The sequence below is a fragment of the Apium graveolens genome, unplaced genomic scaffold (assembly GCF_009905375.1).
Source record: "Apium graveolens cultivar Ventura unplaced genomic scaffold, ASM990537v1 ctg2956, whole genome shotgun sequence".
NCBI lineage: Eukaryota > Viridiplantae > Streptophyta > Magnoliopsida > Apiales > Apiaceae > Apium > Apium graveolens.
Window position 1 is genome coordinate 33388 of NW_027417870.1, and position 15051 is coordinate 48438.

The 15051-nt window shown below is 31.9% G+C and overlaps 1 protein-coding gene and 1 long non-coding RNA gene across 13 annotated transcripts in view; one reads left to right on the top strand and one right to left on the bottom strand.

Annotated features, from left to right (window-relative positions):
* The first annotated feature begins 3657 nt into the window (after positions 1-3657).
* Positions 3658-15051, top strand: part of LOC141700820 (mitochondrial import inner membrane translocase subunit TIM44-2-like) — a 136185-nt gene continuing 124791 nt past the window's right edge. The window contains exons 1-8 of one of the 12 annotated variants that reach the window (XM_074504501.1): positions 3658-4032; positions 4117-4134; positions 4366-4541; positions 4820-4914; positions 5018-5086; positions 5274-5346; positions 5608-5712; positions 6932-7402. In XM_074504501.1, the coding sequence (XP_074360602.1) occupies positions 4868-4914; positions 5018-5086; positions 5274-5346; positions 5608-5712; positions 6932-7009 (372 nt within the window). In that variant the 5' untranslated portion in view covers positions 3658-4032; positions 4117-4134; positions 4366-4541; positions 4820-4867 and the 3' untranslated portion in view covers positions 7010-7402. The other 11 variants (XM_074504507.1, XM_074504499.1, XM_074504502.1 and 8 more) reach the window with 11 other exon arrangements.
* LOC141700817 (uncharacterized) lies at positions 8135-9717 on the bottom strand. Its single transcript, XR_012566535.1, has 3 exons — positions 9562-9717; positions 8993-9060; positions 8135-8292 (listed from the first exon to the last, which is right to left on the bottom strand). It is a non-coding gene; the product is annotated as an uncharacterized LOC141700817 (long non-coding RNA).

A 15051-nucleotide genomic window follows, 5' to 3' on the forward strand; every position in this document is an offset into this window, starting at 1 on the left:
TTTAATATGGTTCCAATTTTAAGGCTTAGCTGAGCATTTTTCCTTTTCAATCCTAACATCAACTTGTTTACAATTGATGTTACTATTTTCAATACTGCCATCAATCATGAGTTTTACATCTGTACCGTTGAATCATCAAGAATATTATTTAAAAAAATTATATGGTTCGTCGCGAACAAATCTGATTTGTAGGAGTTGGACCTTTCGTAGATTTTTCTAATCTTGTAATTTTTTCATATGACTAAATTGATATATTTTAACATATGTACGGTTGTATCGTTGAAAAAATCTTTTAAAAAATTATCTAGTTAATCGGGAGCAAATTATGTGTTTTGGGAGTTACACTTTTCCTAGAATTTTGAATTCCTCAAATACATGATGAATTTAATTTTTTTTTTTATAATTTTTTCCGATGGCTAATATCCATATATATTAACGACCGTATATCATCGAAAAAATAGTTTAAAAAAATTTCTAGATTAATCATGAACAAATCTAGGGAGTTAGATTTTTCTAGATTTTTCTGTTCCCCATCATGCAAGATGAATTTGAAACTTTTTTATAATTTTTTTGATGACTAAAATTGATTCATCTTACTATATTTACGGTCAAATCATCGAAAATAATGATTTAAAAAAATCATCTAGTTAATCGGGAATACATCTCACGTTTGGGAGTTGGACTTTTCCTAGATTTTTCTATTCCTATCATGCAAGATTAATTTAATTTTGTTTTTGTAATTTTTCATGATTACTAAAATTAATATATCTTAACATTCTTATTATTGTATCTTCAAAAAAATCGTTTAAAAGAATTATCTGGTTAATCGAGAAAAAATCTCATATGTTGGAGTTCGACCTTTCCTAGAATTTTCTAATACCGTTTATGCAAGGTGAATTTGAATTTATTTTTAATATTTTCTTCTAACTAAATTTGATATTTTAAAACCTGTGTGGTTGGATCGTCGAATAAATCGTTTAAAAATTTATCTAGTTAATCAGGAATAAATCATGTGTTTTGGAGTTAGACTTTTCCTAGATTTTTCTATTGCTTTCATGCAGGATGAATTTGATTTTTTTTTAATTTTTCCTTATGGCTCAAATCGATATCTTTACACATGTATGGTTGGTTCATCGAATATATCATTTTAAAAAAGATTTAGTAATCAGGAACAAATCCGGCATTTTGGAGTAACACTTATCCAAAAAATTTCTATTCTTGTCATGCTAGATGGATTTATTTATTTTTTTAATTTTTTATGATTGCTCAAATAGAAATATCTTAATATCCGTATAAATCGATCGGCGAGAAAATCGTTTAAAAGATTTATCCAGTGAATCGGGAACAAATCCCCGGAGTTAAACTTTTCCTAGATTTTTCTATTCTCTGTCATGCAAGATGAATTTAAAACTTTTTACAATTTTGTTGATAACTAAAATCGATATATCTTAACATCTTTATGGCCGGATCATCGAGAAAATTGTTAAAAAAAATAATCTGGTTATTCGAGAACAAATCACATGTTTGGGACTTGAACTTTCACTACGCCATAAACGGCCTTCTACCACATAATTACGTGATTTTTCCGTAGATAATGTTGCAGTAGTATATGATAATGTACCATACTGCAACATATTTTAATTATGTTAGCATAGGTCTCGTAAAGTGTTGCCAATACATATATTAATAAAAAAATTCAATTTTTTATTAAAAAATATATAAGTAAATGCTAATGTGGCAGAGCTGGGTCCCCACACTACTGACGTGGCATGTGGTCCCTGCTAACGTGGCAGGTTAGTCACCACATGTGGGTCCCACCTTGGTGACGTAGCAGGTAGACCCCTGCTGACGTGGCAGGTGCCCCATGTGGGCCCAACTCTGCTGATGTGGCAGGGGCCTTGCTGATGTGGCGGGTGGGTCCCCCATGTGGGCCCCACCCAGCTGACGTGGCAGTGGGTCCCTGTTGACGTGGCAGGTGGGTCACACGTGGGCCCCACCCTGCTGACGTGGCAGGGGCCTGCCTCACCCTGTTGACGTGGCATGGGGACCCTGCTGATGTGTCAGGGGTCCCCCATGTGGGCCCCACTCTGCTGACGTGGCAGTGGTGAAGTATTAAATAAAAAATTTTCAGATATTTTGCACTACCAAGGATTTGAACAAAAGACCTCCTACAGAACAAAGTTGAGTGCAAACCACTACACCAATGAGGATAATGTGTTTTATTCCACATTATTTAAATATACCCTTATAGAAATAATTCATTTTTACTTAAAGTAAAAGCTCTTTTAACTCCTTTATTTTTTTTAAAATAAAATTTTCGACGATCCGTTCGTACGGATGTTAAAAATAATCGATTTTAGGTGTGTACAATCATTATTATAATTTTTTTATATTTATTTTGCAAGATTTTATATCAGTCAAAGTAGTCAAAATAGATCAAGCTTTGTTTGCGCTACTGTCCCGAATGAAGTATCGATGCTTTTAAAATAAAATTTTGACGATCCGTTTGTACGGATGTTAAAAACAGTCGATTTTAGGCGTGTACCATCATTATTATGTTTTTTATATTTATTTTGCGAGATTTTATATCAGTCAAAGCAGTCATAATAGACCAAGGCCTGTTTGCTATGCTGTCCCGAATGAAGTATCGATGCTTTTAAAATAAAATTTCGACGATCCGTCCGTACGGATGTTAAAAACAATCGATTTTAGGCGCGTACCAACATTATTAGGTTTTCATATTTATTTTGCGAGATTTTATATCAGTCAAAACAGTCATAATAGGGCAATGCATGTTTGTGCTACTGTCCCGAATGAAGTATATATGCTTTTAAAATAAAATTTTGACGATCCGTCCGTACGGATGTTAAAAACAATTTATTTTAGGGGTGTACCATCATTATTAGGTTTTTTATATTTATTTTGCGAGATTTTATATCAGTCAAAGCAGTCATAATAGACCAAGACCAAGGCCTGTTTGCGCTATTGTCCCGAATGAAGTATCGATGCTTTTAAAATAAAATTTCGACGATTCGTCTGTACGGATGTTAAAAACAATCGATTTTAGGCGCGTACCATCATTATTAAGTCTTTTTATATTTATTTTGCGAGATTTTATATCAGTCAAACCAATCTGAATAGACCAAGCCGTGTTTGCGCTACTATCTATTTTAGGGGTGTACCATCATTATCATAATATAACAGTCAAAATAGACTAACCTCCAAAGTGCACTATTTTTTAAATCTGTTATTGATTTTGATTTTAATTATGATATTAATTTTGATTTATGAAAATATCCATAAATATGATAACTTTTTTTTCTTTCATGTTTTCTTTTTAAACAAAATATAATATGTTTAAAAAAATTTATACTTTTTAAAATTGTAAGAATAAAAGTAAATTCATATATTTAGATGAAAAATGGAAGATATTCATTTTATTTACATGTAAGTAGGGATTTCTAAAAATATTAAAAATAAATTAATAAATAACATTTTATGAGCTTTGATTTTTTTTTCTTACTCAAGCAAAAACGATACATACTCGGACTTTAACGGCAAAATCAAAATCTAACAAAAAAACCTAATCCAACGGTTCTAAGATGTGCCAGCTCATCGATCCGTGTGAAACAAACAGATCTTGTGGTATATACACATTCACAAATCAATCTATCTCTCTCTCTCTTTTCCCCCAATTCTCAAACCCTAAATTCCCAAAGCAGCAAAGAAGTCCGCCGAGAAGAAGATAGTAGCCAAGAAAACTCAGGCGGAGAAGACCAAGGACAAAACCTGGAGTTTCGAGGAGCTATACGCAAAGGCGAGTTCGAGTTCCAGGACCTTTGGTGGTGGCATCAGCGAATTCTAGTAGCTCAAATGGAAAATCTGGAGACCGAAACGCTACGGTGTTGATAGAGAGTACTTTTAAAGGAAATGAGAGATGTTGCTCCGATGAGCGATGCGGACTCTAAGACTACAGGTCTAAGCATTCTGAGACGGAGCAGCGGAGACGAAGCAAGATTAACGAGAAGCAAGGTTCTTTTTGAGGTGTCATTTTGTTATTTTTTTCATATTGATGATTGTGTTTTTGTGGTAATTTGAATTATGGTTTAATTCCAGGATTCTAAAGAGGTTTAGGTAATTGTAATCTCACCTTTGGTGTTCTACATGTTTCTTACTTTACTTTTCTACAATCTTCCCCCATCCAACTACTAGAGGAACGTCGATTGATGATACCTTTCACCTTACTCTGGAATTCAATTCTTGGTTTGATCACCGTTAATATACTTGGTTTCGCAAACAAGACACTTTGATCTGACTTTAGTTATACGTGTATAGTATACATTCACCTTATGTACCATCCTATAGCTTCTGCAGGCCTTCATCAAAATCAAGTGAAATTAGAACATGATCACATCTGGTTCTACATATAATTTTAATTAGCCAACATCAAGAATCAAGATTAAATATGGGTAATTGTTGGGTTTCTTCTGCTTCTTCTTCTGTCAATCAGACTCCATATTCCACAAGCCACATCAGCTCAGGTACCACACAGTTATTCTCTCTGACTTTCTTTTGGCTAATCCGTACATGTCTGATGATTCTTATAACAATCTCATAATTATGTAACTCTTGTTTAGTTGTAAAGTCTCTGTCTTTTTTACTTTGGTGTTGATCTTGATCATATTTGGAAGTGTTATAACAATTTAAGATTCTGAATTACAACATGTTAATATGTAATCAACTTTGTTCATTAGATTCTAGTTGATGATGATTATATTCCGTGGATTTTTCTTGATTTGCTGTAAATTTTATATTTTAGGAGTTATATCACAGACAATCAGCAACACAACATCTTCAGGAGGCAGCAATGTTTCTGGGAATAGCCAGTTCTCGGCATCAAGTGGAGGGTCAGAGGTGTGTCCTAGTTGTCAGATATTGCCAATTCCTAATTTGAAGGTGTTCACTTAGGCAGAACTAAAGATTGCAAGTTAAATCACTTCTTCCACTTCTGCAACAGTATCAACGAGAGCGTCTTTGGGGAAACAGCTGCTGGAATATCAGTTAAAGAAATACGTCGTCGAGATCCGTATGATTACATTCTTGTTTTTGTTACTACATTATACTCCCTCTGTCCCATCTTAACTGATGCTTGACTCTCCGATACACATATTAAGGTGACAAAAGGTGAAAATTAATTAAAATGAGGCGGAGGGAGTATCTAGTACTGATCTTGTCCAGCCCACTAATAGTCATAATATGCAATTTCCTGTTAGATCTTTCTCGTTGCCAGAATTTAGGGACGAGGTTCAAGAAGTTGTCAGGCCAATCCTCAATGCTTACTATAAAGTAAGTCTTACGTTCTTATTAGAAGTTGGGTAGATATTCACATTCTGTCGATTTGTAATCTTGGGTGCACTTATATAATATTTGTTCCCTTAAAAAATAAATAAATGTAATATTTGTTTTTATATATAAAGTGGATAAGGACTGCATTTCTAACATTAATTGGCAACTTTTGCCCTTAATTTTATTCATATATTATTATATCTGTAAAAGCACATGTCTGGACATGTGTATATCATACTCATAGTAAACTTTACTTTACAGGGAGATGTCAAATTTCTGAAGAAGTATTGTATCCCTGAAGTAATTGAACGGTGTAGTGCAGAACACAAGGCTTATGCAAGACAAAATATTGTAGTTGATAACAAGGTAAAATAGACCAAATCCAGATGGATTCTCTTGTGTTTTCTTTTCATGTGGTCTGATTTACTTGGTAAATCTTGAGCAGTTTTTTTTAAAAGGGTCAAATCTTTTGGGTTTTTATTTCTGCATTATTTACATGTCTCTATTCTGAGTTGGGTAATCATTTCTTATCTTAGCTGAATACATACGTGAAATTTCTGTGATGTAATACATCTATGAATAAAGCATGAGTATTGTTTTCACACCTTTCTCATCCAAATCTTGTTAAACTGGTGGGACAATCTCATTGTCTTCTATACTGCAAGAAAGGCAGTAGTAAGTCGTCCTTTGTGTCTTTAACCAGAGTCTGACAATCTCATTGTCTTCTATACTGAGCAGGAGGATGCTCTGTGATGCCACTTCCATGGGAAATACGCTTAAAGATTCTGATTGGTTATATAGAGATTCTACACCTGGGTGTTAACTTCGATCTAAAAGCAGTATTACCCAAAGTTAAGTGGGGAAGTAGTGCTACTCTCCAACACCTTTCTCTTAGTCAGATAAACTTCAATCACGGACGTATACCTGATTCAATAGGATATCTAGAGTCATTAGCCACTTTGGATCTCCTCCATTGTAATTTGTCTGGGCCCATACCATGGGAAATACGCTTAACTTTTAGTTATATAGGAAGATTCTTACACGCAGCAGAAAAAAAGATAATATATAGAGACTTCAAAGCCTCAAATATTTTACTGGATGGGGTAAGTAGTGCCAACAGGGGCATAGCCAGTAAAACCAATTACTCGGTTCAAAAAGTCAGAAAATAAATTCAAATATATTTAAATAATTAATATATAGATATAATTGCAAGACAAATTGTAATATTAATAATATATAACTAAGTACATAAATTCCATAATTATATTACAAGCAACAAAATGACAAGTTCAAATTAGGCAGAGTGACTGCATAATAACATCCATTATATTTCATTTATCTTGCGAATAGAGAATTTGCTAAGCAAGTTACTTTATTAGCATAAATAGATCTATTTGTCTGGGAATCCTGATTACTTTAGATTGTGACCTTTTGCAATATTTGAATATTCGAATCCTGATTAGTTTTTTTACAGTCATTCACCTAACTATTTTTTTCCCATAGTTCCTATAGTTTGCGTATTATTGATTTATGTCGTACAACATAGCTAATCAAGTCAGTAACTAATGTCGGTAATCAATTTCAGCATTGTAAGCAGGAATTCAGCGTGGATTGGATCCTGATTCTGATAATCTATCAATTATCATTGAGTCGATTAGTTTGACAGCGGACCTGAAAGAGAGTATTGCATTAGAAAAGGAAAGGATGAGAGTTGTGACTAATAAAAGCCAAGGGGATATAGATCTTACTAACCAGCTGGTTCGTGGCAGAGCAGTAACAAGATTCTACAGAAATGGGTAAAATGGACGTCAAATTTGTTAGCACAGCTGAAGAATCTCAAATATGTGCTCTCTCTTTTCCGTGTTGCTAAAGTAGCTTCCAGATTAATTAGTTAAGTTAATTGTGATTCCTATATAATAGACTTGTAATGTTTGTAGATTAGTAGATTAGTTCATCAGTACTGGTGATATTGTATTGTGTTTCTTTTGACTTTGATTGGAAAAAAGTTCTATATAGAACTGGGATTTAATGTATGCAGAAAGTATATTTCAACTTTTGTCCATTGTTACTGTGTTGCAATAGGTATTAAAAATGTTGCAAATAGGTACTAAAAATTGTTGCAAAAGAGCCATGTGTCAAGCTAGACCCACATGTCAGTGGGCCCCACATGCCAGTGGGCCCCACCTGTCAATATCCCACATGTCAGTGGGCCCCACATTTGCCACGTTGCAAAGTGCCATGTGGCAGTCCACGTGTCAGTTTGACCCCATTTTTTTTTGCCATGTCATTGCTTTTTGCAACATAATTTTTGGTGTTGCCCATGATAAGAAAATGTTGTCTTTGAAGCTTAAGACAACGCCAAAAATACTAACATCACAAAAGTGTTGTCGTAGATAATTTTTGGTCTGTTGAACATTTATTTGGCCTGTTGCAACGTTTGTGGAATGATACAGAAGGCCACTTTTGGTGTAGTGTTTTCCTAAATTTTTCTATTCATGACATGTAAGATCAACTTAATTTTTTTTTGTAAATTTTTCATATGACTAAAACCGATATATCTTATCATCCATATAGTTGGATCATTGAAAAAATCATTTAAAAATATTATGTGGTTCATCGAGAACAAAATATCATGTGTGGGAGTATTATTACTTTTTTTGGGTTTGATTTGTTCTTTTGGCTAGCTATTATTTTCCAATATTGCAAGAAGAAAAATAGTATCCAATAAATTAAATAAATGATTTAACGGAAACATGTCAATGCTTTATGCTATTGCTATATTCTTCTGTCAAATAAATAAATACAGTAATTTTAGCCCGGGTCGCTACAAGATCCTGCATCAGCCTCTGCGTGACACCACCATGGAACAATTGAAAGCTACCCAGCCACTCTCATCAAGCATTTCTTCCAACTCTTTCACTCCTTTTGTCTAGCCAAAAACTCAGCCTAGAACAAGAATGAGTTCAAGTTAGTTGGTGAGTTCTCATCAAAAAGATTGTGAAACCTAACAAAAAGATTGTGGACCATAATTAGTGGTCCTAACTTCTAAGATAAAGTACATTTAAAATTTTGGTTGCCAACTATTCAATCTTTACTCCGCATACTATAGTTACAAATAATATCATCTGAGCACTAATCTTTTTGGGTGGAAAAATTGAATAAAATGTCAATTTAGACTATAAATTAAAAAAACAACAATATTTTAATCTTGTTTTTGTTGAGGCACCAGGTCTTACATAGATCAGTTTTTGAACATAAGGGTACATCTACAATTTGTAATATGTAAAATGCAAAAATGGTACCGAGTAAATTTTAATATACTACATAATACAAATCCTAGATTTTGGCCGTCCCTGTTTTAGCAATCACAACCTTAAAATTTAAAACTGTGGTCAGTGAACTGTGGTCAGGATGGTCAAAAAAAATTAATCTTCCATTTCATTTAGTGTTGTTTTTAAATGGGACAAAATAAAAAGTGCTATAATTTCTTGGATCTTCAAAAAAGGAATACTGAATAGTTAATACCCAATGAAAAATAAATTAATGGATTCAAAACATTTTTTTCAATTCCCAAAAACTTACACTTAGGCCATTAAAACACTAAAAAACACAAACTATAGGATGCTAAAAGAAGATTATTACTTACAGTGGAGTGGTCGACCTTAATTCTTTGGGGAGCATTTTCTTCATTGTTTTGTGGAAAACGTCATGTATCTACGAATGGAAATTAAGAAATATATCAAGTGCCCTTTTACAACGAACAACAAATTATAGATGAAAGAAAGATTACAATGTAAAATGCAAACGAAATCAATTTAAAAATTAGTGCTTATTCACAAATGTAAAGTATTATTATCATGGTGTATTCACTTCTCTATAAAAAAAATCGAAACAGAAATATGATGACTGAATTTGATTAAAAATTATCCACACTGAGAACAAATACTAAACAATAAATAATTTGCAATCACATTCAAAATTCAAATGAGTCCAAGAACTCAAGCTAAATAATATATATTTATATTACACATTATAATTTCAACAAATGACAAAAATGTATATAAATTAAAGGTAAAATCTTTGTGTTCACAATTATTCAAAATTTGACATCTCTATTTTGCTAAATAGGGTCCGATGATCAAGAATAAAGTAATTATCGGTGCCTGCATCTAGAAGATATCAATGTTCAAAGAACTAAGTTGAGCCATCACTTACCAATTTGAATCGAAAAAGTCATGATGGTGAGTATTACGTACACCGTTGATGTGGTTGATATAAATTGAGGAAAAATTAGCGAATGGGTTAAAACCAGATATTAAAATTAGTGATATGTGAAGAAACTTAAAAGAAAGCGGGAACTCGCGAAATGGAGAGATGACTACAAAGAATAAGTGATTAAAGAATCTGAGAAACATATACATATATTGAGCATTTTGAAGGGTACAGAATAGTCGAGAACGTACACGAATTGGGCCGACTCAGAAATAAAATATCAATGAACTGTCCTCGCTCTAGATTGGGCCGTAATTGTAATTTTACGAACCTATCCTATAGAATGGAGTTAAAGTTTAACAAAAGCCCAACAATCAAATAAGCACAATTTCTTTTTGATTAATTGCGAAGAGGCCCATAAAACAAATAAACTAAATATTCCAAAAAAATGTATAGAACTTACTCAATTTTGATTATATGAAAAGTACAAAGTGGCAAGTGGGTCATATCCACAACGAGATAGGTTTAGTCAATTTTGACTTAATTACTTTTACATTTGTTCAACACCGAAACACCAAAACGATTTTGTGATGCATATTTTTCTAGGTAAGTATTACAACTAAATCAACACTAAACTAATTACGTTAAACAATGAATATAAAAACCTAGGGCAATTAGGTCTATTATGCTTACAAAATACCTACCTTCTAAGGTAAAGCAACTAAAGTCGGCATATAACTAAGATTTTGTTAATTTGTCTCAAGTATTAACACTCTAGAAACATGCTTACATATCAATAACTTTTGTTAATTCAACTAATCCGCCAATTAAAGCAATTGTTAATATCTCTCGAGTATTAACCCTCTAAGAATTCCATTATTTATCTCACTCTCACTTCAAATTATGCTAATCATATTTGTGTCTCTAATGAGTAAAATATCCTGATTTATTACTCCTATTTTCATCTAATTAATTCATTATATCTCCCGATTACATAAATTAGTAATGAAAATATAAATAACTCTAATAGCCATAATCAAGCAAATCACATAGAAAATTGTGCTAAAATTATATTGTAAACATGGCTTCCCCTCTTTGCCCTATAAATGACTACTCACTAATAATTACACAAGTTATAAAGCTATGAAAATACAAAAAATAGAATTAATCTAATAAGAACATGTAATCTTCAGTTTTATCACTAGACTAACCATAACTATATAGTGTCTACATGGTATGTATCTCTGATATGTCTAAGACTTATAAAAAAATATGATCCCTATTTTAATTTTACAAATATATTATTATTCTATTAAATTTACAAGTCAGACTTCTTAACCGACTATGATTCTCTAATAAAATTCGTTATTATCTGGTCTCTCCGGTTTATAGGATGCTCTAATTGGATTCTCATTATTGGACCATCTCCGAAAAATATAACTCATAAACTTTGTGTGGGCTATAAGATCGTCCCAAGAGGAATTCTATAAGTTAAAATAGAGCCCAAACAGTCTAAGTAGGCCGCGTAACCCAAAAATTCAAAATTCTTAAACCAACAATCTCAATTAATATAATTAAGGGTTCTATATCTGGTGCATATAAAAAAATCTTTGGATTCATTCCCAGATCATTTAATAAGATTATATAACAACTTTACCTTCCTCTCGTTCTTCCAACATTTTAATCTAGTCCTCCTACTCTGAACTGAATTATCTTTTACAACCTCTGACATATTTTCCTTTCTCTTGTGCTTTATCAACAGCTTTATAAAAGTTCCTTGAGATATTGACCTTATTCCAAAGTCCTTGCATATGTGACTAACTTGAATATATGTATAACGAATCTTTTTTTGTATTATTAAATAAAAGATGATTAGGAAATTTATGCGTTGAGTGTTAAATATTAATTATGTGTTGAATTATTCATGTTATTAAATTTTGCTTCGGTTGGATGTGTGATTGTATTATTTTGTGTTTATATTTAGTAAGAATAATAAAGTTTAATTTTCATAAATATCAATATTATTATAAAAATTATTTTAATTGCTTTATAATTTCATTATATATTTATAGGATTTTATTAAATTTAGAAAATAATATTTCATCAAATATTCAGTCTCAAATTATTTTCTAATCGTAATTATTTGTTAGCTCGATGTTAATTTTTTTTTTTTTTAAATTCTGAAAATTTTATTTTACTAGTTTTTTATTTCGGGGATTGGGAATTATTTCGATTTGTTTTTATCTGCGAATTGTATCGTTAAAATTAAAACCGGGCATCGAAATTCAGGCTGGGCAGGCGGGAAAAGGATACGTGGGCAGGCGGGAAAAGGATACGTGCCCTGTTTTTTTTATTTTTCCTCATTTCTTTTTCTTTTCCTCTCTCTCCTGTAATCTCTCAATATCTCTCTCATTGTCTCTCAATATCTCTCTCATTGTCTCAATTTCTTAATCTCTCTCTATCCTCTATTCTGTGACCATGTCTCTCTAGATAATATGGCACCACCATCTCCCTGTTCATTTTGTTCGATTCAAGGCTCGAGTCGAGTCTATTTCATCTTTCACTCTTTGATACTTGCTTGCTTATATGTACGGGTGTGTGTATTTGTTAGTTGTTTGTGTTGGTAAATATACTTTTGTGTATTTGTTTGTTGTTTGTGTTGGCTTATGGTTAACTTTGTTCTTCGAGTGATATGACCAATGTGATGATTTGGGTAGTTTTATTGTTAGTGAAATTGTCAGATTTGTGTGGTGGAAAAATTTGTTAGACTTGGATGATAATTGATGTACAAACTTAAGCGTGTAAATTCTCTAATAAGGATGTTAGTTTAGGTAATATCTTGGTTTGACTGCGTCTTTGTTGTGTCATTTTTATTTCCGGTCTATATGATAGGTGTAATTGGGTTGAGTTGCATTAGAGATTGGACCTCCTAGAGAACATGGTGTTTGAAGATATTTTATTCTGTAATTGTCCTTATTGTTGTCATGATAATATTGAAATATTAAGATTTGATTTTATGGTTTGCATGTTAAGTGTTTGATGACTTGATTAATAGAGATTATGGGTTTAATTAATTGTTAAATATAAAAAAATACTTTTAAAAACTGTTTTATCAAATTTATTTGTTGTCCTATGTGTTGTAAGTATATCCATTTAATATGGCTAAGGTTTGTTTATTAACCCTTTTGTGTTTTGATTAACTCCCGAGTCAAGATTTTGCTCGCGAAAGAACTAGCTTAAAATCATATTTGAGTCAATAGATATGGTCATTTTGGTATAGTGTGTAGTGTTTCTGGACATGGTTTGTTGGCTATATTGACGAATCTGTTCAGGGGATCTAAACACCTTGCTTTCATTTGACATTTTTATTGTAGCTAGGTATCTGATTCAGCTAAGTCTCCACCAAATTCACTATAACAAACCTATTTTTGAATTTATTAAAAATCTGGACGCGGACTGAGTTTTTGTTGAGTCGAGAGCCAAGATGCTTGTTATGTGTTTTTATATGTTTAATTGTTTACAAAGCTTTTGTTTGCACTTGATATTAAATGAGAATGAATATATTTGGTTATTGGTTGATTTCAATTATTATAACTTTAGTAAGGTATAAACACACATCATTATTACTTGAATGATTATGTACTTATGAGTATATATAGCGATGTGTTTGAGATGACTTATATAATTGAGTATTTTTAACGCTGTTCTTTTGTGATTTTGTCCGCGTTTATGTTTTGTTGTGTCCAATATTAATATTAGAATTGTAAATATTTTGGTCAGGTTTATGTGTCTTGTTCTAGGCCCAATTTTACTACTTTAAACTTGGAATTTATTCCTGAAATCTTTATAGTAGATTGGAGTAATGTTCATGAGTGTCTCATAAAAATTTCATATAAAAGCAATAAATTTTAAATATATTAAAAATCACAGAGTGAGGACTATATGAACCATTGTCTAGTTTCTTTCTATATTAGTGCATAGTATGAGTTTATATTTGCCTAATTGTACATAATTGATAAATGAATTCTTTTCGTGGTTGTAGCTAGCTATTTATGTTAACTTATTTCATGTTTGAACATAGATGATTGTTATGTGTGGTGTGATTATATCTTGGATATGCCGGATAATTATACATTAGCTTATTGGTTTCAGTTTGGATTGGTTTAGGTAGTAAGTCATATATGGTATTTGATTATTAGATTGCTAAAATTGGTTAATCTTGTATAGATGATTAAACATGTAGTAATTCTTCTGAAAGATTTCCTTATATATTTACTGCAAGTCAATCCAAACTTTCTTATGTGTTTACTGCATGTCAAGGAAGAATTTCCTACTTGTTCAAGTCAAGGTTGCTTTTTACTATATAATTTATTGTTGATTGAGATTGAAAACAGGTGGATAGTCAGATAGATAGAGGAAGTGCTGCGGAATTTTGGTAGAATCCTTATGTGCTTATTTGATAAATGTGAGTGGTGTATAAGGATGATGCGAGTATGTAAATACATGGGACTGTGTACATGCTTAAATACCAACTTTGAATAGTTATATGAATTATATGTTCATTGGCGTGTTATGTGTTTATGTGAATCGCATAGCTCATAAGTACATGATAATAGTCATTAGTATTAATTAGGAGGTTAATCAAAATATATAAATTGTTCCTTGATGTTGTGATTATCTGTTAATGGATTCAAGATGTGTTTCTTGTATATTATCTACAAAGGGTAGCTTATTGTTGTTTCTAATTATTATGCGATATTATTTAATTTCATCTGCTTCGACAACTAAAGTACCGTGTTACTCTTGGATAATCAACCTATGTGTGTATACAAAGTACATTCAGAAGTAGTTGGATAATGTGGCAAATTGAATAAGGAATAGTTCCTCAAGACAAAGTTATGCAGTGAGATAGTTCGGTAGAGTTTAGTCGGTGTAGAAGTTAGCAGAACTGAGACAAGTCTTTCAATTTATTTTCAAAAGGAAATGTTTAAACTTATCAATGCCTTTAATTTCCTTATGCAAGTATTCTTTCCTATTCATTTCAATCCTGATTGATATTGAAATTGTTCTTTCAATTATGCACATATCTTTATTTTTACCCTGGCTTATATCTATTATTCTCGACTTTTACAGTTACACTATGATTCAATTTAATTATTTGAATTGTTCTGGAGAATCATAGTACTCCCTTATGTATACACTGTGATATTGTTTGTACCTTTGACCCGAGATTTAAATATTTACTTTAAACATGATTTAGAAAATTTAGTGAAGTAATAACTAAGGTTATTACTTATATTTTTAACAATGGTATTATTTTGAAAGAAAAGAACCTTCCCTGAATCATGAACTTGAACTTTGATAAAGCTGTATAAAATTTATAATATGAGTGGTTGCGTAAGCGGCCGAGGCGCCGACCAAGCGTTAAAGTTGGCTACTTTAGCGTGGAATTCCATAATATATGTAGAATTGCATTAAGCTTTGTTTATTGGC